Source organism: Ptychodera flava, chromosome 3, assembly GCF_041260155.1.
Source record: "Ptychodera flava strain L36383 chromosome 3, AS_Pfla_20210202, whole genome shotgun sequence".
Lineage (NCBI taxonomy): Eukaryota > Metazoa > Hemichordata > Enteropneusta > Ptychoderidae > Ptychodera > Ptychodera flava.
In genome coordinates this window covers 1518188-1541152 of record NC_091930.1, presented here as the reverse complement: position 1 = coordinate 1541152, position 22965 = coordinate 1518188, and the positions used below count along the sequence as shown (strand labels likewise).

Here is a 22965-nt window from a genome sequence, read left to right as displayed (position 1 = left end):
TTACAGCTCAGTAATAACACAGCCCTGACAAGAAGCTGGCAAAATTGAATTGATAGCAAGTCAATTCAGTCTAGAACTAGCTGAAATGTACATGCTCAGATCTTGTGTAAATATCATTTATTCACTTTTTGTATTTTGGTACAACAAATCTCTTAGTCGCCAATGGCCGTTATAAGTCACGGTATTTTTTCAAGTCTCCAGTATCAGTTTAACTGTATTTTGTAGCCTCTATCATTTTGCTTCAATATGTATACATGCATGTATGTATGTATACATGCATGCATGCATACATACATACATGCATACATACATACATACATACATACATACATACAGGAATAAAAACATGCATGCATGCATGCATTTATTCATACAAACATACACACATACATAGATGCATGCATGCATATGTACATACATATGTATGTACGTACATGCATGCATGCATGCGTGCGTGGGTGCATCATGCATGCATACATACATACATACATACATACATACATACATACATACATACATACATACATACATACATACACACATACATACATACATACATACATACATACATACATACATACATACATACATACACACACACACACACACACACACACACACACACACACACACACACACACATACATACATACATACATACATACATACATACATACATACATACATACATACATACACTCATACACACATATGCATGTATATGTATGAACATACGTATGTACGTACATGCATGCATGCGTGGGTGTATCATGCATGCATACATACACACACACACATATACATACATACATACATACATACATACATACTATACATACATACATACAACATACATACATACATACATACATACACACAACACACTGTACATTGTTGCACATACATACCGTACATACATACATACATACATACATACATACACACACACACACACACACACACAATACTACCTACCTACCTACCTACCTACCTACCTACCTACCTACCTACCTACCTACCTACCTACCTACCTACCTACCTACCTACCTACCTACCTACCTACCTACCTACCTACCTACCTACCTACCTACCTACCTACCTACCTACCTACCTACCTACCTACCTACCTACCTACCTACCTACCTACCTACCTACATACCTACATACATACATACATACATACATACATACATACATACATACATACCTACCTACCTACATACCTACATACATACCTACATACATACATACATACATACCTACCTACCTACCTACCTACCTACCTACCTACCTACCTACCTACATACATACATACATACATACATACATACATACATACATACATACATACATACATACATACATACATACATACATACATACATACATACATACATACATACATACATACATACATACATACATACATACATACATACATACATACATACATACATACATACATACATACATACATACATACATACATACATACATACATACATACATACATACATACATACATACATACATACATACATACATACATACATACATACATACATACAGATACATACATAACGGTTTGCAAAACCTGGATATACCTGCAGCGACATTGTACACAAAACATGACAGCTGAGTGGCAAAATTGAATTGATAGCAAGTTAATTCAGTCTCGAACTGGCTGAAATGAACATGCTCAGATCTTGTATAAATATCATTTATTAACGTTTTGTATTTTCGTACAACAAACGTCTTAGTTAGTCGCCTTTGGCCTGTTACTGTGAGTCTCACAAAAAGCCCTTCCAATAAGTCGTATATTTTTTCAAGTCTCCCTTTCAGCTTCTCTGTTTTTTCAAGACCCCCCTTTTAGCTTCAGAGTTTTCCAAGTCTTCCTTAAATCTCCCTCCCGCCAAGAGGTGTTCGTGAACACAGCCTAAAGAGAATGTACTTGGTACCTATTGCGTTCAAAATTCTTGGATAAATGACAACATTTCAGTAGGCTTCCACTTACGTGATATTCGAATTCGTATTTTTGCCCAGCTCCTAGAGACCCACAAACTTCGTTTGCGATCACTTCATCAATCTCTACACACCACTACGGGTCAGCGATTTCTTAGATTTCAACCCTCATTTACATGAATCCGGAGCGCTCCCCACAAAAGCTTTTTGGAAAACTATCTCCTACTTATCGAATGAAACTTGGTATATACTCATATTTTTATTAAATTTATTTATATTTGTGACGTTGTCGTAGATTTTTTGGTTAAACTGGAATCAAGGACTCGTAGCCGGAAAATGAATACGTATTATCAAGTATGTGACTACAAAAAAACGCTGAAAAATAATGCGTGGTAGGCACAAGTTTTGAAGAATGATTGTGTAACAACTATTTGTGATTTAGTCTTATATATACGAGGTTCAGTTTTAACAGTTCCAGTGCGAGGGAATTTGGCAGGGTTACATTCCCTGGACATGGTTCTGCTATCAAAGACCGTGAATATGAAGCAATAAAAATAAATGTAATTGATAAAAATGAAAATGGTCTTTAAAGGAATGATACACAAGACTGTTTACAAAACTTATGCATTTTTAGACACGCATCAGTTATAAAATATATACATTTGTGGTATGTTTTGACAAGGCTTTTCTAATTAAGGGGTGGACCATTCTGTATGGGGGTGAAGGATTGACTAAGGAACATCATTTTTTTACTCCCTGCTGCACAAAGAACTGTATTTCTTACTTTATAAATCCAGCCTCTTTCATTCGTATTTCCCGTTTGAGAGAAATATTTTCGCGCGAATACGTGTGCTGAATGCCAATAATTGCTGTTCACATGCCAAAACTGAATAAGGAAATGAATGTAAAGCAGCACAAAGTTTATATCATACAAAGGCAAACAGCATCTGCATCAGATGTCTGGAACTTGGAAAGAAAATACAAGAATTCTTTACTACAGCAAAATTACTTATGGAGGCAAATAAGAAGTCATCGACGTTTCAATCTATAAGAAAACCATTACCACTATGATTAAGTTTGTTCTAGGCATCAGGCTAAAAACGCGGCACAAGGATTTGAAAGACTGCAAATGCATAGAGGTAGTTGAATACTGAAATGACAAAATTAATCCAATTAGTGGATTTTTTGGTGTTTCCCTCTGATACAGAAATTTTGTATTTTACATGGTAAAAGGGAGTTATCTTGTTGCCATTTTGAGTGTTTTAAACATAGTTTTCATGAAGACTCAAAATACATAAGACACAAAATGATTTCCGAATCTGATCGAAAATGTACTTAATTCCAATCTTTGCCATGTCAGCAGAGACAAGTGAATATCCAAAAAGATAAAGTGTATTTTTTTCACAACTAATGCAAAGAAATGTAATTTAATGCAAAAACAAAAAACAAAAAAAAAACAAAGTACAGCTTCAGTATATGTACATGCTACAGAAGTGCTTGGTATTTCTGTTTCAAAAAATTATATATGATTTATTGGTTCAAATTCAGGGTATCGCTATTCATTTTCGAATGCAGCATCTATATTTGGATATTAACAGGTAATTCGGCTAACATGCTTTGAGAGACAAACTAAATCATAAGTTATTATTAGGACATTTATAAGTCTATTAGATCTATTTCTGTAAAATTCTAGTACCCTTGTCCAACCCTCGCCACATTGCATTGCAAGTGTTGGGCGTAAAGTCGTTAGAAATTAGAAAAAAGTAGTTCAAGAAACATTAAATATTGGGGTGACTGCGGGAACCCCTTTATGTACCACAAATACTTTGGTTCACAAGTTATGATAAGCCTAGCACATCATTGTAGTGAACAACAATGGACACAGGATATCCAATGCAGGCTATGTGAACAAGCTGAATTGAGTATTCAAGATATTTTCAGGTGTAAGGACTAGAAACTGCAGCAGATGCACAAAATGAATGATGCGCCTTAATGCTGCAGATTGAAATACTTGGTTCACGTAAAACAACAGCGAAAGTGTCACTTAAAATACTGGTCAACAAGGGCACTAATGAAATGTAGTCAATTCATATGTTATGACATTGTCATGACCAAAGGGTGCGCTGCATATGGCACATCGACATGATGGATTTATAAAAGGCAACATCTCGGATCCCCCCTCAAATCTGCTAACTCCCCCGCCCGCATATCAAATGGTCCACCCCTAACAAGTGTTGTTTCTCCTCATAAAAGCTTTGCTTACCCTCAGTGACGCGTCTTAGCTCACCCTTCAACTTGTACAACGTCAACACTTCGTTGTCTTTAGGCAATTCCACCTTCTTCTGACGGCTGTAGCTAGTGGTCCCTATCTTTAGCTGGATGAAGTCAGATTCCGTAGCATTCTCCATCTGCCCGATATGTGTTGTTTGAGCAGTGAAATCCCTGACAAGCGCGTCCTTTTTTCTCTGGTATTCCCCGAGCCTTGCTTCTTGGACATAGACGTCAGTTGTTACTTTGCCATGTGTTTCCGTGAATGTTGTTTTGTAGTGATGCAATTCTTCGACACGGAAGTCATCTCGACTGAACAATGTGGAGTGGGCGTTACCGTCTTGTATTTGCATCTGTGACAGAATCAGATTTAGAGTGTCCACTGTACCGTTTAGTTCTGCACGGTGACATGGAACAGCTCTCGGTTCAGTTGTTGCACCAACACTGTGACGACGAGATGGCATCGTCACAGAACCTGCGGAAAAAGAAAAATGTTGTCAGCAATCAATGAAACCTGTGTACACCGGAAAGTGTAATTGTAATTTGATACAAAATAATCAGAACTTTCTTCAATTTAATTCAATTAGAGTAGCATAGTAAGGCCGTTGTCTGCGGGGAGGGGGACCACCCCTGCAATTTTCCAACTGTCAATGTACATACCCAAATCCTAGCTAAGATAGGTTCTGCCCTCTCCCCGGACTTTGGTAAGGTTACGGCCCTGACAGTCATCCAACTTGAGAAGCTTGCTTGTTTTTATAACGTTATGTATGATCTTACTCGTGCAGCGGATTTTCAAGGCACTTATCTCTTTACAGATGGCTACTGCCAGTAAGTGCATTAGTGTGATGTTGGTGAACAGTTATGTGACATCTAGCTTGCGTAATTATATCTTTGTCAGTTGAAATAAGGTTTTACTTATGTTACAAGAAGGACCACGATAAGACTCTTTTGACAGTCAAAAAGCAGAAAACTAAGAATAGGGTCTATCGCGATAAATGTTCACCAGATTTGATATATTTAGAACAGAAAAATGCACGTGTAGTGAATCACCTGAGAGCAGTGGCAGTTCCCTCTTACAGAGTAAATACTCCTGTACTGGAATGTAGATATCAAGGGTTAGGTAGTGGGCTTGAATCTTGCTGAGTAGTGTTGGAGTGATGATTGTAGAATGGATGGTTTCGTCCAGTCGTCCACTGGTATACTCATTCCAAAGAGCTTCCAGCGCTTCTAATGATCCACAATTCATCACATACTGAAGACAACCCTTTTCTACTGTCAGGACATCGAGATCATCGTGAACACCACTAATCAGTTGACATATTTGTTCGGGTTGATGCTCTTGGTAAAACGAGCCTTCCACGTGAGACATAGACTCACCGTTTACAGAGTTTCCATATGAAGGGCTGATCTGCAAGCTTACTGTAGCTGAACGAAACACAGGGAATGCATAAGAAAAATATCATTTGTCTTACTAAAATAATTTTGTTGCATTTAGTATATATAGACCATGTTGCTGACTGAATACATACAGGAAGAAAGAAAACACATAGATGTAATTACACTAGAATGTCCCACAGTCAAAATTAATTTTAATCTCGTGGGATGCAACCTTCATTGATACTTTCATGCCAACGTTGTTTTTAAAAATTCAACTTGTACTAATTCAATGATAAACAATGCTGTCACCAGTCGTAACTGCTAAAGCTGCTTACCCGGACTGCGTTGTTCATTCTCTGTGTGGATGTCCAGTGATGTAGATGAGGCTGATGAACCAATATCAATTAGAAAGATGTTAGCATTTTGTTACAAAAGCACAATGCAAAAAAGCTTGTATTGGGTACAGGGAGGTAATTTGAAAATGAAATTATATATTGTATTCACATGATATGACGAACGAAAATGTAATCATTGTCATAACATATCAATGGGTAAACAAGGAATGCATGTTGCATGAAAATAATGAAATTGTCGCTTGAGTCAAATGCACGACCGCGTCTTCTAATATATGTAAAGGAATTTACAGTCTTACCGTAATCCAGTGTAGCATCACTACTGGAAATTGCGGTTGCCACTTGTGGTGTTCTTGAGAGTTGCACATGTATATTAACTTCATCTACCAGCATACTATTCATTTCCTCGATTTTCTTCGCGAGGTCTTCCTGCAAGACACGCCTGACCTCTCCAGCTTGCTTCATGTACACACTGTAGTTTTGCAGGATATGTACGATCCTATCGCGTAATTTGTTTGGACCGCATCGCATGTCCACGACCATATTATTCCGGTACAAAGGAAGTATTTTCGAATAAACATGTCACATTCTGACATCGCAGGGAACGATCACTGGTTTCCGCTAGCCATGGCGGCGATTGTTAAACTGAACATGTCGACTGACCGCATAGGTACAATAAAAATGTGTGAAAATCGCAGTTCTTTAATATAATCAGTAGACTTCAGTCTTTTAACGTATACATTCAGGTTGGAGCGTGGCTTCAAACGCGATGTGATTGTTATATCACTTGTTTTTTCTGTGCAGAGTATTGTCCATTTTGGAGGATCTTTCATATTTTTTTCATATGAACTCGCCATCAGATTCATTGCTTTTTGTAGGACATTACTCGGCGAAAATTCATCAATTACTATCTTTTCAAACATTGACAGAATTTCAAAATGTCGAATTTCGTCTGGTAATTGGTCAACTGTTAGTAAGGGTACATCAAAATATATTTCAAAGGATCTTGGCATTAACTGATAATGTTTTAACTTGATATTTCTATACCTGAATTTAAAGTGGTCAAATACTGAAGGTCCTATTGATAGAATTATATGGGCACACTGGTTTTCTTGGTCAAGAAGTATACAACGATTTTGAAATGTTCGTTGATCATAATTTAAAGTTTCTTTGGTGATGAAGTCCGGACACCAAACATTGACTACTCCAAATTTAGCCTCAGGAAATATGCTGCCCTTTATATCAAATGCAACTGATGATGTTACTAATCCAAAACCGAAGATGAACTTTACATTTTGCAACTTTTCTAAATATGGATAGTAGGCTTTGTGCGCCTCGAGCCAAATTGGCGTTGGTTTTGTAGTTCTATAGTGAGGCTTTAGTTCTGGTAATAGAAGGTGTATGCCGAGACGTTTTGCTTCTCTAGCAGTGTATCCATCAGCTTCTAGGAGGGTGCAATATATTGCAATTCCTATCGATTTTAGTAGATTGATGAGCAAATACAAGGCTGCTGGAATACCTCCAAGGATCGGAAAACCCCATCTTTCGATTACGATTAGAGTGGCAGGTGGCAGTACTTGCTTTTCCTCCATTTTCTGTAAAATCATGGCAATGTTTTATAAGTATTATACTAAAAGTATATATATATATATATATATATATATATATATATATATATATATATATATATATATATATATATATATATATTTAACTGCTTTGTACTTGAAAGTATTTTGTGTTATTACATCTACATATCTATCTATCTATCTATCTATCTATCTATCTATCTATCTATCTATCTATCTATCTAGTTAACTGCTTTGTGAGAGAGAGAGAGAGAGAGAGAGAGAGAGAGAGAGAGAGAGAGGAGAGAGAGAGAGAGAGAGAGAGAGAGAGAGAGAGGTGTTCATCAACCCAAATTATACATACCGGTACAACATTGAAATTTTTATGTCGACTCATTAAACATACTGGGATGCTCGTAGGTTTAAACTACTTAAGTTAAAAGCGTCACATGATTTAACAAACTTGCCTGTGATTTTTGGCAAGTTTCACCATCACTTTTTCCACTGTCCACTGCCACGCCGCCTTTTCGTCATAGCATTTTGGTCAGCGAGAGTTTGTTCACTTCGGCACGGTAGGTTTTCTGCCATTCCGAGGAAACTGCTCTTGTCGTATACCTATGGAACTCTCTGTAATGTATAAGAACATATCATGTTCGATACCTAGACTCGAATTCGATGTGCTCTTATGTATTCCACGATTTTTTTACAATTAATTAATTTTTTCGACGAAAAAGGCACTCATAGCATCGTGCTGTATGGACACACCGTCAACTGCTGAAGGCGTTTGGCTGGCCGAGCTTCAGTGAGCGTATAAGCAGGAAAGTGGTGGCATGATAGCAACATGATAATCCAATACCGATATGATGTAAAATCGTCTTTGAAATAACTTCATGCTCTCGCAGATGCCTGAAAAGGTTATTTCTCGTATAAGACCAGTCGAGAATCTTGACTAATTCCAGTAATTTTCAATAATTGATTGAAACTTTTATCCTATATGGCAAGTGTTAACTCTTAATCTAATGAGTACAATGGAGACCATGCATTGAATTGATCACGTTGTGCTTATTCTTGGCCTGGCAGAGTATTGAAACCCCAATATGATGGGTAAAGTCGAAGACATAACAGTCGTAAACTATGACTGAGACAAATGGTGGCTGGGGGCGAATATTGGATTTATAGTATCATCCGTTCCATTCTTTGACATACTATCATTAAGATTCGGCCAGCATTCAATGCCTAACCGGTTATACCGACAATGCCACCAGCGCCTGGTTTGGACAAAATTGGGAATATGTTCCCAAATAATTGCATGTGCTACTTACGTCACGATAGAATTCATCGATAAGATTATCTCTACAAACCGACATAAGTAACATAAGGGACTGGACACAAATTACAGAGGGGGGGGGGGGGGGTTGGCCGGTGTTTTTTGGGGGTGGGTCGCCATTTTTCGCGCAAGCATTTTTGAAGGGTCATAAAATTTGTGCAAGCCTATGGCGGAGGGTCACCTTTTTTATGCATCAAAGCTGAAATTGCATTGCAAATTCATTAAAGAATATGGAATACTGAAAAAAGAAAAAATACCTCCTGGCACTTTCATTTTCTGTCATTTCCAATTTCCGCGCGCGCAAGTTAAGTGTATAATAAACAATGAACTTATGATCCAAGCAGCCACGTTAATTTAAGTTGTCATGATTTCTACTTTTCCAACTCCTCTATTGTACGTATAAACTGTCCCCTATAATGACGCTTTCAATAACAATTTGGGAGATCACTTATTTGATATCATTCTCCCATTGACAATACATTGGGTATAGGTCGGTGTCAAATGTTCATGAAGCTGTATGTACATTTTTCATTTTTTTAGGACATTGACAGAATACAAACTATTCAGAATAGTGCAAAATGTCATCAATAACAACTGGAAGCTTCAATTTAGGATCAGATAACCTATGAGTTATTTGTAGTTTCCTCATAGCCTACAATGTATAAATATGAATCAACATTCGGTGAAATTCAAAACTTGCACAACCATAGACATGAAGCCACTCCGTCTAATCATGAACATTAATACTAATAATTTGGTGTACATAAATGCACAGATTTACCTAGTTTTGTATTGGAAAAAAATATTCATAGTTTCATCATAGGCTGCCATGCATAGTGAATGGACATTTCAGTGAAATTCCAAAATCAGATTTCTTGCACAACCATGGACTTGAAACCACTCTAGTCTAATCATGAACATTAATACTGATAATTAGGTGTACATAAATGCACAGATTTACCTAGTTTTGTATTGGAAAAAAAATATTCATAGTTTCATTATAGGCTGCCATGCATAGTGAATGGACATTTCAGTGAAATTCCAAAATCAGATTTCTTGCACAACCATGGACTTGAAACCACTGTTTAGGGAATAATGCACCCCTCCCAGCCATAATGGACGAAAGTAAACTTTGCACGACATAATGTACGAGGCGAAGCCGAGTACATTATGGAGTGCAAAGTTTGCTTGAGTCCATTATGGGTCGGGAGGGGGTGCATTGTTGCTATTATTTTATAGTTTTGGCAATGCCAGTGAATTTGTAGTTGTAGAAAACGAATAGAAAGGAAATTTAAACTGAGTTTGAAGCCAGTGAGCGTCCTGACTCTGCACACATCACATGCACTCCACACTGCACTGCACTGAACATGCACGTTCAGCGCAAAAAATGACCAACACTTTCACGGTTCAATTTTGAATTGAAAAACGATGTATTTTCGAAGGAAATGAAAAGGAACTGCATCCCTACCGTCTATATCAAACTTGAAACATCACCTTTAAATATCATGCCATTCAAAAAGCCGACACGGTGAAATGCCAGAGATGAAGAAAACGGAATGTTCATGCATCGACATCAGCATGATCAGCGAGCTGCATGCCATGTTATCAGCTGATCAATACGATCATTATTATGTCGCTAGTAGTACAGCATTCATTGCAAACGATATCAACAGAGTTCAACATTGTTATTCTAATTTTTATATTTCAATAATAATGGTGTCTATAAATTTAATTTCGATGGCTTCTTGAGAAGAGCTATTTTATTTCGGCGAACGAGAAAACTTGACGTAAACGGGTGCTTGAAAGGTACAGTTGACAAACATACTGGAGGGTTTCCGTACCGTACCGTCGCGATATCGAGAACAAGGCAAGGTAAAACCACAGACAAGAGAAAAAAAACGATGAATGAAAGTTGTCTCCGATTACAGTCAGTGTATCAGAACTAGGTGGCCGAGATGTTAGATCAACGGAGAGTCCACGGTCGTCATGATTGTTGGTAGCTAGTAGCTGACCTTGGACCGAGACTTTGAATGGCTCCGTAGTATTAAATCTCCGTAGACACTTCCGGTCAAGATTAATGACAGCAAGCTGCCGTTGTTGGCCCGTTTACGGCTGGTTCGAGTAGCCTTTCACGCTTGCATAGTTTACATGGCCACTGACATACATAATATGCCATGTGTCAAACCCAGTATCGTCTAGGAGTTTGCAAACGTCACTGAGATCTGTTTCACCTATACAGCAACGAAGCGAACCATGTTGTAAACAAACGTAGTAGTACAACCAGCGTATCGGACGGGGACATGCTGAGCGCCAGCCAGACAGACGACAAGTGCATGCGTGAGGACTCAAAAATGTGATAAATCGTACAGTAAGACATTATTATCAATATTTGCACCATAATTAAGATTTATAGTTTTGTTTACTGCACGGTTTATCCGATACTTTACCTCCTTTTAAACGCGCAGTCCTTTTTTCGTTTTCAAAAGAAAAACTTGCTCGCTGTGGGGCCGCAATGCTGAATAAAGGAATAGATTATCAGTTATAATGTATGGATATGACGTCACAAAATTCACTGGTATTGACAAAGCTATAATATAATGTCTAGTAATGAACATTAATACTAATAATTGGGTGTACATAATGCAGAGATTTACCTAGTTTTGTATTGGAAAAAAATATTACTAGTTTCATCATAGGCTACCATGTTATAGTGAATCAACATTATTGATGAAATCTAAAAATTACATTTTTGTACATGCATGCACTTTTTACCCGCCACCTCAAGCAAAGTACATTTACATGAATTATCATACACATATAATTTGATATTTGTTGGACAAAGCGTTATATCGGCCGCATTTTGCCTTCCTTTTGGGAGGGGACTTCAAAAGTATAACAAGTCAGAAGGAGGTCTTGAACACATTGCGGGTTTGTTTTGGGGTATTGAGTAACAGGGGGAGGGTCACTTATTTTCATGCACGGATAAGGGGGAGGGTCACTAATTTTTTTGCATGAACTTTTGAAGGGTCACTATTTTTGATGCAGCGGTGTTTCGAAAAACACCAGCCCCCCTCATGTAACTCCTGTAATTTATGTCCAGTCCCTATCTCGGACTAATGGTTGCCCGGATATTGTCGCTAGCAAAATTGAGAATACGGTCCGATCCGAAAATTAAAATCTGCAAATTTTCTGAAAACTCAACACAAGCTAGAAGAGTCGTCGTTTCAAACTCTATGCGATTAACAGATACCAGCCAGATAAGAGATTTTAAAGGAAATCCTGTTTTGTTCGAAAATGAGACTTTGGCCTGATAATCGCCCAAGAGACTTTTTGTCGTCATTTTAGAATGTGTGAAAATGGTCCTACTGAACGAAATTTCAAAGCTATATTATAAAATCATTCAGTAAAATTGGTGTTTTCACTACGAAGACAATTGCTCCAGCAGTTCATAGCTAGGTGAAAAAATGTTTTGTGGTCACTTCATCTGAGTCAAGTCATCCCTACGAACAAACACAACAAATTTGAAAACTTTCAAATATACACTCATAGAGATTTTTAAATGGTAAAATTAGCTCCAAAGTTCCATATGATGATTTCACAATGAATGAAAGTCATACTTCAGGACATTAAGGACTTTACATAAAATTTTGAAAACCTTTGGATATAGGTGGATAATTAATTTGCATGTACCTGTGATCAGGTAAGGTAGTAGGTCATATGACGATATTGTGTTTCTCTACGCAACGACAGATATCATTAATGATTAACAATTGTATATTACACAGTCCCCAGATTTATAAAGGCATTCATTGATAGAAAAGTGTACGCCTACGTCCTGCCCCTCTATAATATAAGATATATTAACATGGATTAAGAAACTCTTCACAAGCTATGAATTATTAAGACCTCTGGCTGGACATGGCATGTGTGACCACATTCAACTCAGGTTAATTTTACCGTCATGACCCGAAGTTTCCCATCCAATCACGGGGTTCGTAGTTGAAGTTAATTATTCAATCTGTGGAGTTCACATGAGTACACCCCTTTCAAAGGTAGTTGGCTCAGGCATCATTCATAAATACTGGTAAAGAGGGGATTTGAGAAATTCAGGAGGATTGGAAAATTAAATTCTGGCGGTAGTAGAGGGTTGTGTGAAAGTTTTGCTCTGTGTATAAGGTAAATCTGAAAATATTTTTGTCCCTATTATTTTTTACAGTTTCAGATTTTGTAGCTTAGTACGAAATTCAATGAAAAATGAAAAATATTTTTTGTCTTACAACGAGTCTAATGTTAGTCATGATATGACTAAATCTGGAATCATGTTCTCGTATTTCATGACTTTTATTTAGAAAAAAATTAAAATGTACGAATCTCGTTGGATTTTCAAAAGAAAAACAATGAGTATGCCTTGTTACGGAACAAAAGCTGCAACTATTAATAGTTTTTTCAATATCTCTATGCTATGTATTAAATACGGTTTCTTGCTATCGCCCTACAATATGCTGCAACAGACTATATTAAGTTTGTCCTCAAAGTCCCTATGTGTAAACACAATCGGTGATAAATGAATTAGAGTCCAGACTGTAAGTTATATGTCAAATGACACAAATGCACAGTACACACACACAGGCCGTTTCGTCAATCTGAATTCTGGACAGTTCAACAAACTGTAGTGAATAGAACAAGAACGCAGTATGTAAACTAAACAAAAATATGGTCATAATTATTAAAGTTAATACAGCTACTGCCTTGCTACTGCAGTGTCACTGTCACTGCATACCGGCAGTGACAGAGACAGCTCTGAATCCGATGTAGTCGAAGTAGAGTTTGGGTCATATGACGCTCATGACAGTGAAACATAAATATACATACGGTCAGGCCGGAGAGCAACACATGGAATCCTAGGAGGCTTGACATTTACCAATAAATAATGGCCAAAAGGGCAATGTGTATTAATATGTACAACATAGTGCCGACTAGAGTATACACAAAGACTGCATCTCCTTGGATGTAATGGTACAGTTTACTTCTATTTCATGTATGGCTACCTGTATTTGTCAAACAGACTGTAACAAAGATGTGAAGCATCGATAGGTATGTTTAACTTTGATTCTTTTCAACATAATAATGTGTATTTACATCTTTTTTTGTAAATATATTTTTAAAATCATGTTGGAATATTTTAAGCTTATTTACACAGCCGGAGTATTACTATGCTGTAGTCTTTTGGTAAATTGACATTTCGATGTTATGAAAGGCAACTGACAACAGTATAAGTGTACACAAGTGTACATAACGCATCTGTAAATAGTGTTAACCGACTGTACACTGGATATTTCAACATAATAAAAAATAGGAGATTGAAGTTTAATACAAAAACTAAAATCATTGAACAGTGTCAAAGTTTTGTGTTTGTAATATTGCATGCTTAAGGGTGTATGATCAGGAAAATTGTATCTGCATTAGCATTAGCTATTTCTAAATTCTGGTATATTAGAATAATAAAAAAATAACGAAAAATACGGGGTTACTATGCTTGATTTTCAACAAAAGTACGATGAAACGTCACTGTTTTTTGTCACGGAAATCACTTAAATCAGTCTATAAAACGATTCATTTCAACTTTATTCAGTGAGTGAAATGTTCACATTCTCGTCGTACAATAACACAAAAGCAAAATTGACCAGTAAAGATTCTAATGTGACTGAAAAAATATGTAAGTAAATGGATTTTTTCTAATATTTCACAAAATTGCCATTATTATACCCAGAAGCTTTAGCAGTATGATGGGTTTCGTATTTGTGTGGGAATCGCACAATTTTGATCATGTAGATTGGGAATTTGATATTTTTAGGGGTATGGAGGGAGTCTGAAAAAATAAGATTTCAATTTCTATTGCTCCCTCCCCTCTCTTCACCATTGTTTTTTGAATCAGGAAATACAGCCATACCGTCATCGATCAGAGGGTAAAGTTTTAGGGAATGAAAGTATTATGACAGGTTGAATGCTGTCGTGGTCATGCACAGTTCGAATTTGAAGCCGTTCTGTCTTGACAGCTCGCCTCCTTGATGATTGTTATTTAACGTTCATCAGAAAATGGTATAGTATTGCTGTTGGGTAAAACTATGCCGGGACATTGGTCTAGAGAACTAAAGATACAGTAAAACTAAAATGAAAAATGGTCAAATATTTAACTCAGCTTCAGGATGTTTAAGAAACTATAGCTACAAACTTATATAATTTTTTCAGCACACTTGGTGATTGTGTTTTTCAACTTTTTCACTTCCCCTGCTTCAATATAGACATATCAACGCTAAAGATGCATTCACATTGCAAACAATATCGGTACTTGCAATGTGAACAGTTATTGTTGGCAAAATGAATTCAGGTCATTAATGGTGATATGGAAATATATAGTGGGGGTTGACAACCGAATACTGGTCAATGGCAAACAACCAACACCTTCTCCTTATCTATAATATGAATCTCTTAAACTGAAGGCAGCTGACTTCAATGGATTCAAACTGTGTTAGCAGACCACGAAACAGAACAAATATCCTGAGAGGAATATTGAATTAAAGTTGCCGCTGCTTTGTCATTTTATTAAAGCACTTTACCACTGTGTTATTGCTTCATGGCAAAATCAATTGTATTTTTAAAAGCAAAGGCTATTATTGGTTTCTCTCCTTTGATACATCTTTACTCAGCAACGTTCCTGGATTATTCCAAAACAAAATTCACTCGCTAACCTTGTCACTTTGCCCGATAAACCCGAAGACCAAGCAACATTTTTTCATTCCCTAAGAAACTCAAGGGCTATTTCTTATCTGTATCATAATATCGTTATGTTTCAATATTTTCGCTTAGCCCTTGGATTCCTTCTCTATTAACTAAGATACAATTATTTTTCAACTATGTTTGACGTCTTTATCTGTTCATCAGAAAAACACAGATATATTGCTAAAACATTAATGTAATTTGCAAATAACATCAATATTGATTCATGATTCTCAAAATAGGCTGACCTAGCAATTAATCTGAGTGTTAGGTAAGGTGATAAGTCACATTCTGATTTCAAACAAAAAAGTAATTCATTGTGTTTGGCCCTGTCGAAGTTTTAAGGCATAGCAGTAGCATGTTTTCACAGATAACCCGGTACGATCTACTCAACACAACAATTGACGTTCCGCACGCTAGTAAGATTTACGAATCTAGCTGAGTGATTTTGCTGTAACAGTTCCAACATAATTTAGTCGAAGTATTCAACATAGGATTATTATTAACAGAAAGCTTGAAGCCATTTTTGTTGACGTATTGTTTGCGAGACAGTGATTTTTGCTAGTCTGTGTGTCACAATACCAACAACGTTACAGCACTCTTATCAGGAACGATTGTAGGGAAGCATTCTAACGATATTTATCACGACAAATCAGTACAGAACAATGTATTTCGTTCGGGCGGAGATGTTTTTGCCCCTTTCTCCGTACGTGTCGAATTCACAGCCGACTCATTCGACATGACTGATAAAGTTCGATAATTTGAAATCCAGATGAAGAGATTAAAGCAAAAAGAAAACGTTTTGTTCTTTGTGTATCCCTGAAAATTTTGAATTTACGTTATCTACTCTAGACCAGAAATGGGGTTTCAGTTCATCATTCATTAAATGATCGTTCGGTCGTCTGCGGATATGACACTGGAGTACTATAGCTGAACATGAATAATGCCGCGTTACAGGCTTGGTGACGAACTGCAGTCTGGGAATTGAATTTCACAGTGATCGTTTCTGGATACTGTGTTTTCAGTTTGGTTCACCGAGACTTAATAATCTGACTGATTGAGGAGTGACGTTGGTGTATTGATTTGGCACCAAAAGCAGACAAGTTAAAGTGTGACATTGAAGAATCGAGTTGGGACAAAAGTTACTCCAAGGGATTGCTTGTGACACGAAGTGGTGCAATGCGAGCAGTTGTAGTGTATAATCCAAACCACCATCACCTTAGGGACGCCGTCAAAAGATCGATGTTTGAAAAAAAATTAATTGCTTAAGTTTGGGGGTGGGGGGTTTTTGACCAAATTAATTTCTGTGCCGTCAAAAACGATTTAACGTCTTTTTGGCAAATTTTACGATTTCAAGGCTTCTTTTTGTACACTAAAATCGATCCAGCCACCAGGTCGAAGTTCAGCATACGAGATTTGAGATGTGCACTTTAATTCAATGGTACATTGGTATGTCGTTTGAAAGAAATAGTACAGAGTATGAGTCCGCAATGTTTTTCAATTTTAGGTCAGTTAAGTTAGAAGGGGGGGGGGTCTGGGGCCAAACTTAAGCAATTAAGTTAGATTTATTATATTGAACTTTTGATGTTGCCCCTTATCTTTAAAATAAAGGTCGATTTAAAGTGAAATCCCCCTACAGGTTGTACCGACAGCAGAGTCTGAACGTGATTCACTACAATATCTTATACGATGGAATACTTAAGAACGGAGCAGGAATGCCATTTTCTGTCTATTACGCCATTTTCTCGTTTATCTACATAAATCATCCCCGCCGCGCATGACGATGTTCTTGTTGCATGTAGTCCCTAGCCTTTGGATGAGATTTGTGATTTATGTGTTTTATTCTTGTTAGCGTTCCGATATTATTTGCTTATATTCTAACAGTTTGGTCAAATTGGTTCCACTCTCACCTAAAGTGAAAGCGTGACTACAGCACGTTTTGAAATGTACCAGTGTCTTTTTTGGTCCAATTCTGTTTAACCATTGACTGTTATAGTATATCATAACAGAAGGCCTGTCGCCACGAATAGAGTTACCTTTAATATATCATGGATCACGCTGGTTTTAAAACAGTCGTCGCCCCCCCCCCACTTTCTTCGCAATGATTGTACGAAAGATACTATATTTCAATGCACTTATACATGCACAAATATTTCTGCATGAAGTCTGCACAGTAATTGATATTACCAATATTTTATAATATACCTTGTACCGTGACACGTCTTGTTCAAGGGGTCACAAATATTAGCTTTGTACATAAATAGCAAGAGGATTTTCACCTCTTTGGTTATTTGAAAATTATTGTTTTCTGTTAGAGGAGATACAATTTCTGTGAAAGCTTTACGTTATTTTGTGGACGGCATTTCGTAGCACTCAGTACTTACAATCGAGTACGAAAATACAGAACAGACATTGTCATGTGGATTCAATAAAACAGCATTCATAAGAAACATGATTTGCAATACATAAACGACACTTACCATCGATATCAACTGTTTATGCCTTGAAGCCTAGCGCAAATGATTACATTATCTCAGGTATTTCATAGTCCAAATATATCATTAGTGATAAACTCTAATCCGGATCTTACTGATAACTATTGATGTAGTTCATTGGACATGGTATCATTCCATCCTTGAATCCATTGTATACGACATCTTCCCATTTTCAAACTGCAGTACCATTGGTCAATGTATGTCTACATCGCCCGCTAAATACATCCCTTCATGCATTGGAGCTACCATAGTCGTAGCCTGAGGGAAGCAGGGGGCAGCTGCCCCCCCCCCCCGTGGAATTTTCCTCATTGTCAATATTTCAGTCTTTTAGCAGCAAAAATATTAATTGACAATTTGTATTCAATCAAACACAATTTTGCACAATAAAATGGTAAAATACAAGCATACACTAAATTTAATTTTTCAAAGTAGCGATACGAGCGTAAGCGTCAATGCCACGTGTGCGACAGTCCCGCTTCCGTTTCACTGTATTCCCGTTTTCGCGCGCGTGACACGGTTGTGTAAAGGCGTGTGGGCTGCAGACTACAGCTATCAGTTTCACAGTATTATCAAACTTCATTTCAATTGAAGATATCACACGTTTTAAATGAAAGCAGAACACAAAACATCACGTCCATCCTTCTCACACTTTAAAAAATCACCGACTTGACCCAAGTATCCAGTATGCGGTACCCCTCCAAGGTTTCCTTACTCGACCTCACCATCTTATTTGCCACCTCATCGAGTCCCGGCTAAGCTTTTGCACATAACAAACACATTTATGATCGTTTCGGTCTTTGGCCGTGGTAACTGGCATGTAACGTTCTAATCCGATAAGCAGTGGGAATTTTTTTTTTATTTGAGTAGTTAAAAATGTTTACACTGGTTCTGTGTAATACTTTTTGAGATTTTGATGTCGGCTACAACTAAACGAGATCTTAGTAACGCAACAACGTGGACAAAAGCCTTGTACAACTGACCTATTTACAGCAGTCATGCATGCCTGACACTTTAAAATCTTAACCAGGCACTAAAAGGCCTATAAAAGCCTGTACCTCTGACCCTCCAATAACAACTCTCCAAAAAGGGGCGTGCCTATACCCAGCATCGTAAACAACTTTTGAGCTATTGAACAAAGGCCTTCTTGTGGCAGCAAACAAAAGCCCTGACTACGTCAATAGTGTCGTCGCACAACCAGACACTCGACACCCTGTTTGGCTTAAAAACAGAGACTTTGCCATAATTACCATAACTTAGTACCAAAATATAACGATTTTTGCCCCTCTCGTTCAGGAAAAGTAGCAAATACAAGCATGAAAAGCCTGTGAAAGCGAATCACAAAATAAAAGAATTACAGGACTGATCACATGCCACCGTCGATACAAAGAGCAAGTCAATAGCGAATTACTAGGTGCCCGCCATAAGCTTAAGTTCCTCTATTAGGACAAACTAACGCTATTTTCGTCTCGTTCTTAACTAGAAAATCTTCAAATATACATCTACCCTGTATGCATATACTGTTTTCTAATCAATGTCATATGGAATTGGAAAACTTTACAGTACCAAAGTTTTGAACGTAATACTATGTTTTTTGTAATATCGATCAATCGATATGAACCGAAACAACGTACATAATTACACCTGTTTATAAATGCAATAAAGAGAAATTATATCTCTAGTAAATATATATTTATTACAGATATGATTTATCAGTATTACATTTATAAACTGTTTTGTCATTACATAATTGGTAATTTTGTTTTACAGTTATGGCTAGGTTTTCGTTGCAAATACGGTTCATCTTTTATCACATTTACAGACGATATTCACTTTTATTGTTGCATTTGTTTACAATTGTGGTTGCTACTACATTTATGGATATTATTATATTTAAAGAGGTCAGGATCATGCAGTGTACATTTTGGGGTAGTCAGGAGGGGCATACCTATCTGATGTACAACCTTTGAAAATAAGCAATTAAAATATATCATTTGGTGGCATTTTGGGTTAATTTGGAGATGTGCTGGCTTTGAATACGAAAGTGCATATAACTTTTCTGTACAACAGAGACAAAAAGGGTCATTTTGTGCCAAACTTAGTGCAATACAACAGTTACTTATATGCCGTGGTTATTTGGGAAGGTCAAAAGATGGTGTCCCTCCTGTTGAAGAAACATTTGAAAATTTAGCCATTGAAATGTCTTAATTTGATGACATGTAGGGTGAACATTTAGACATGTACCAACCAATCGCCCACAATTGTGACATAAAGTTATAGATTTGCAGAGAGTCATACGTAGGATGTTATTATTTTACTATAAACACAAACAAGATTGTTTTGTGTCTGTGATATGAATGGAAGATGACGGAAGAAAAGATTTATTGATCTTTGACAACAGTAAAATATATCAAATTTCATAGAATTTCAAAACACTTTGTCCACAAATGTTTCTTATACTGTTTTAAATCATATTGCAGATGAACAGAAATATTTGTAAAGATATTCTTTTTTGGTATCGGTATAAATCGCTACATTGTCGACATAAAATAATTTATTCGCCAACATCACTTCGTTTCGATTCATGTCGTCATTAAGAAAGACACTCAAACAAAGGTGTCATCAGAACATTAATTAATGCAGGCATGAGAAAGTGGAATTGAAACGGTTTATCTATGAGAATTGTCCATAAATCAATTGATTTTGGTAATGATGGTGACTGACAGACATTGATAAATTGGATCTCGATAGTATCATGTTAATCAAAAGAGTGGAGATATTTCTGACTTTCGAAATCGGTGAAAGACATACTTTTGAACATTTGGATCATATCTCATACAAGAACTGATGTACGAAAACTAGTGGGCGTCCCACAAATGACCTGGATAGAACAGTGACCTCAATTGCACTAGCCCCTCGTCCTAATTCTGTCGAGGCCCAAACTGGCATGGGTCTCGAGGATATGACCAAGTGCAGTGCAACATTTTTTTATATTTCTAGATTATAAGACCGTCTCATTGTCAATTACTATGTACAAGTAAACTGTGAGGACACCGATATGGACGCCCTACACTTTGAGAATAAGCAACCATGATTGTACACCTATGCTTTTTCAGCACTTTTGGTCTGTATGTTTTTAAAATTTCCGTGCCCTCTGCTTCACTGAGCAGCGAGCATTCACTTAATTTGTGGGCACTGCCTATAATGCATGTAATGTGCATCGTTCTTGTTTATAGATGAATTCAGTCACAAATATGGAAATATTTACAAGTAGTGTTAACACGCTATATACTTATATTTCCATCCGCTGATCCCCAAGGTGCCACTCTATCCTCGAAAGCACATGTTTGATTAAAATGTGACAGAAGACCAAGAAAACAGATACAGAACAAAACCATTAAAGAAGAACATCAAATTTAAGTTCTTGGGATCAAGCAAATTTTTTGTGTTTGGCCCTAAGAAATTAAAATGCGCTTTCTTTATATGTTTTTTCTATTGTTACATTTCCGTATGTTTCGTTTATTGTATGCTTTACTTGTCTGTTAACAATGCAAAAATCATTCACAATTACTAGTTTAAGTCGACTCGTTGACCGTTCATACTGATGGTTTCAGATAGATATATACATCACGTCAATGTTAATTTGCAGATGACGTCAATATATTCTAACAGTAGGCTGACCTAACAATCAGTCAGATGAGGTGAAAGGTCACATTATGATATCGAACAAGAAGTCATTCATTGTGTCCGGAATTGTCGAATTTGACAAGCATAGTACTAGACTCAAAATCGTGATTCTAACAGTAGGCTGACCTAGCAATTTGTCAGATGAGGTGAAAGGTCACATCATGACATGGAACAAGAAGTCATTCATTGTGTCCGGAATTGTCGAATTTGACAGGCATATATAGTACAAGACTCAAAATTGTTTTACCACTACAATCTACCATGATTTACGCAGTGTCCTGTTTGGTTTTAGCGGTAACCTTTTAAACATAATGCAGACACCACCGTCAACTTAGAATACTGAACGCCTATTACAGCCATTTTGGTATAGGGGCATTACTTTGCAAGACAGTACAGTTTACAAGTCTGTGTGTTACAATGACAGAACACTTCTAAGTACTCTTATCAGAAATGATTGTTTGGAGCATTCTAACTTTAAGCTATTGGTCAAGACAAAACAAGACAGGAGTGTAGTCGTTCTAACGGACAGGTTTTCGTTCAATATTTCCCCTTGTCTAATTCCCTGCGGATGCTTACATTTCCATTGTTTAACAAGAGGTCAACCGCAAAGAATGTGATAAAATACAAAACTTGACTCAATCAGTCCGAGAATATAACGTCCTAATGAAAAGATACATATGCAAATGCAGAAATAAAGACAACGTTCATCGCTCACATTTTTAATTTTACGCAATCTACTGTGTATAAGAATGAGGTAGGTTTTACTTCCCCATTCATTAAAAAGTCTTTCAGTAGTCCCTGGATATGACACACAAACTGAAAGAAGTAGGCCTTCCCATAGCTGAACAAAAACAATTCCGCCTTACCTGATTGGGGACTGTTGCAAGTGGTGATTTAATTTCACTGCGTTGATGTCCAGATACCGTGGTATCAGTCTGGTTAACCGGACTTAAGAATCGGACTGATTGAAGGAGTGTGAATTGGGACCAAAATTTCTTTGTGTCCTTTTACTGGTGGAATGCCAGCGTACGACGTGTAGGGCGGAGCAATCCTGTGGGCAAATGACCTTTACGCCTCCTCGTTCCAATGTACTGCTAAATGTGTAGGACGTCCAGTCATTGTAGCATTCATCGACCTAAAATCTGAGCACAAGT

General features: G+C 37.1%; 1 protein-coding gene across 3 annotated transcripts in view; it reads right to left on the bottom strand.

Annotated features, from left to right (window-relative positions):
* Positions 1-22965, bottom strand: part of LOC139129420 (uncharacterized) — a 51902-nt gene that overhangs the window by 14265 nt on the left and 14672 nt on the right. For 2 of the 3 annotated variants that reach the window (XM_070695058.1, XM_070695060.1), the window contains exons 2-6: positions 7996-8155; positions 6260-7555; positions 5943-5993; positions 5281-5655; positions 4226-4705 (exon numbers count right to left, since the gene is read on the bottom strand). In XM_070695058.1, the coding sequence (XP_070551159.1) occupies positions 4226-4705; positions 5281-5655; positions 5943-5993; positions 6260-6503 (1150 nt within the window). In that variant the 5' untranslated portion in view covers positions 6504-7555; positions 7996-8155. Of the gene's footprint in view, positions 1-4225; positions 4706-5280; positions 5656-5942; positions 5994-6259; positions 7556-7995; positions 8156-22677; positions 22954-22965 lie in introns of all 3 variants that reach the window. The other variant, XM_070695059.1, reaches the window with a different exon arrangement.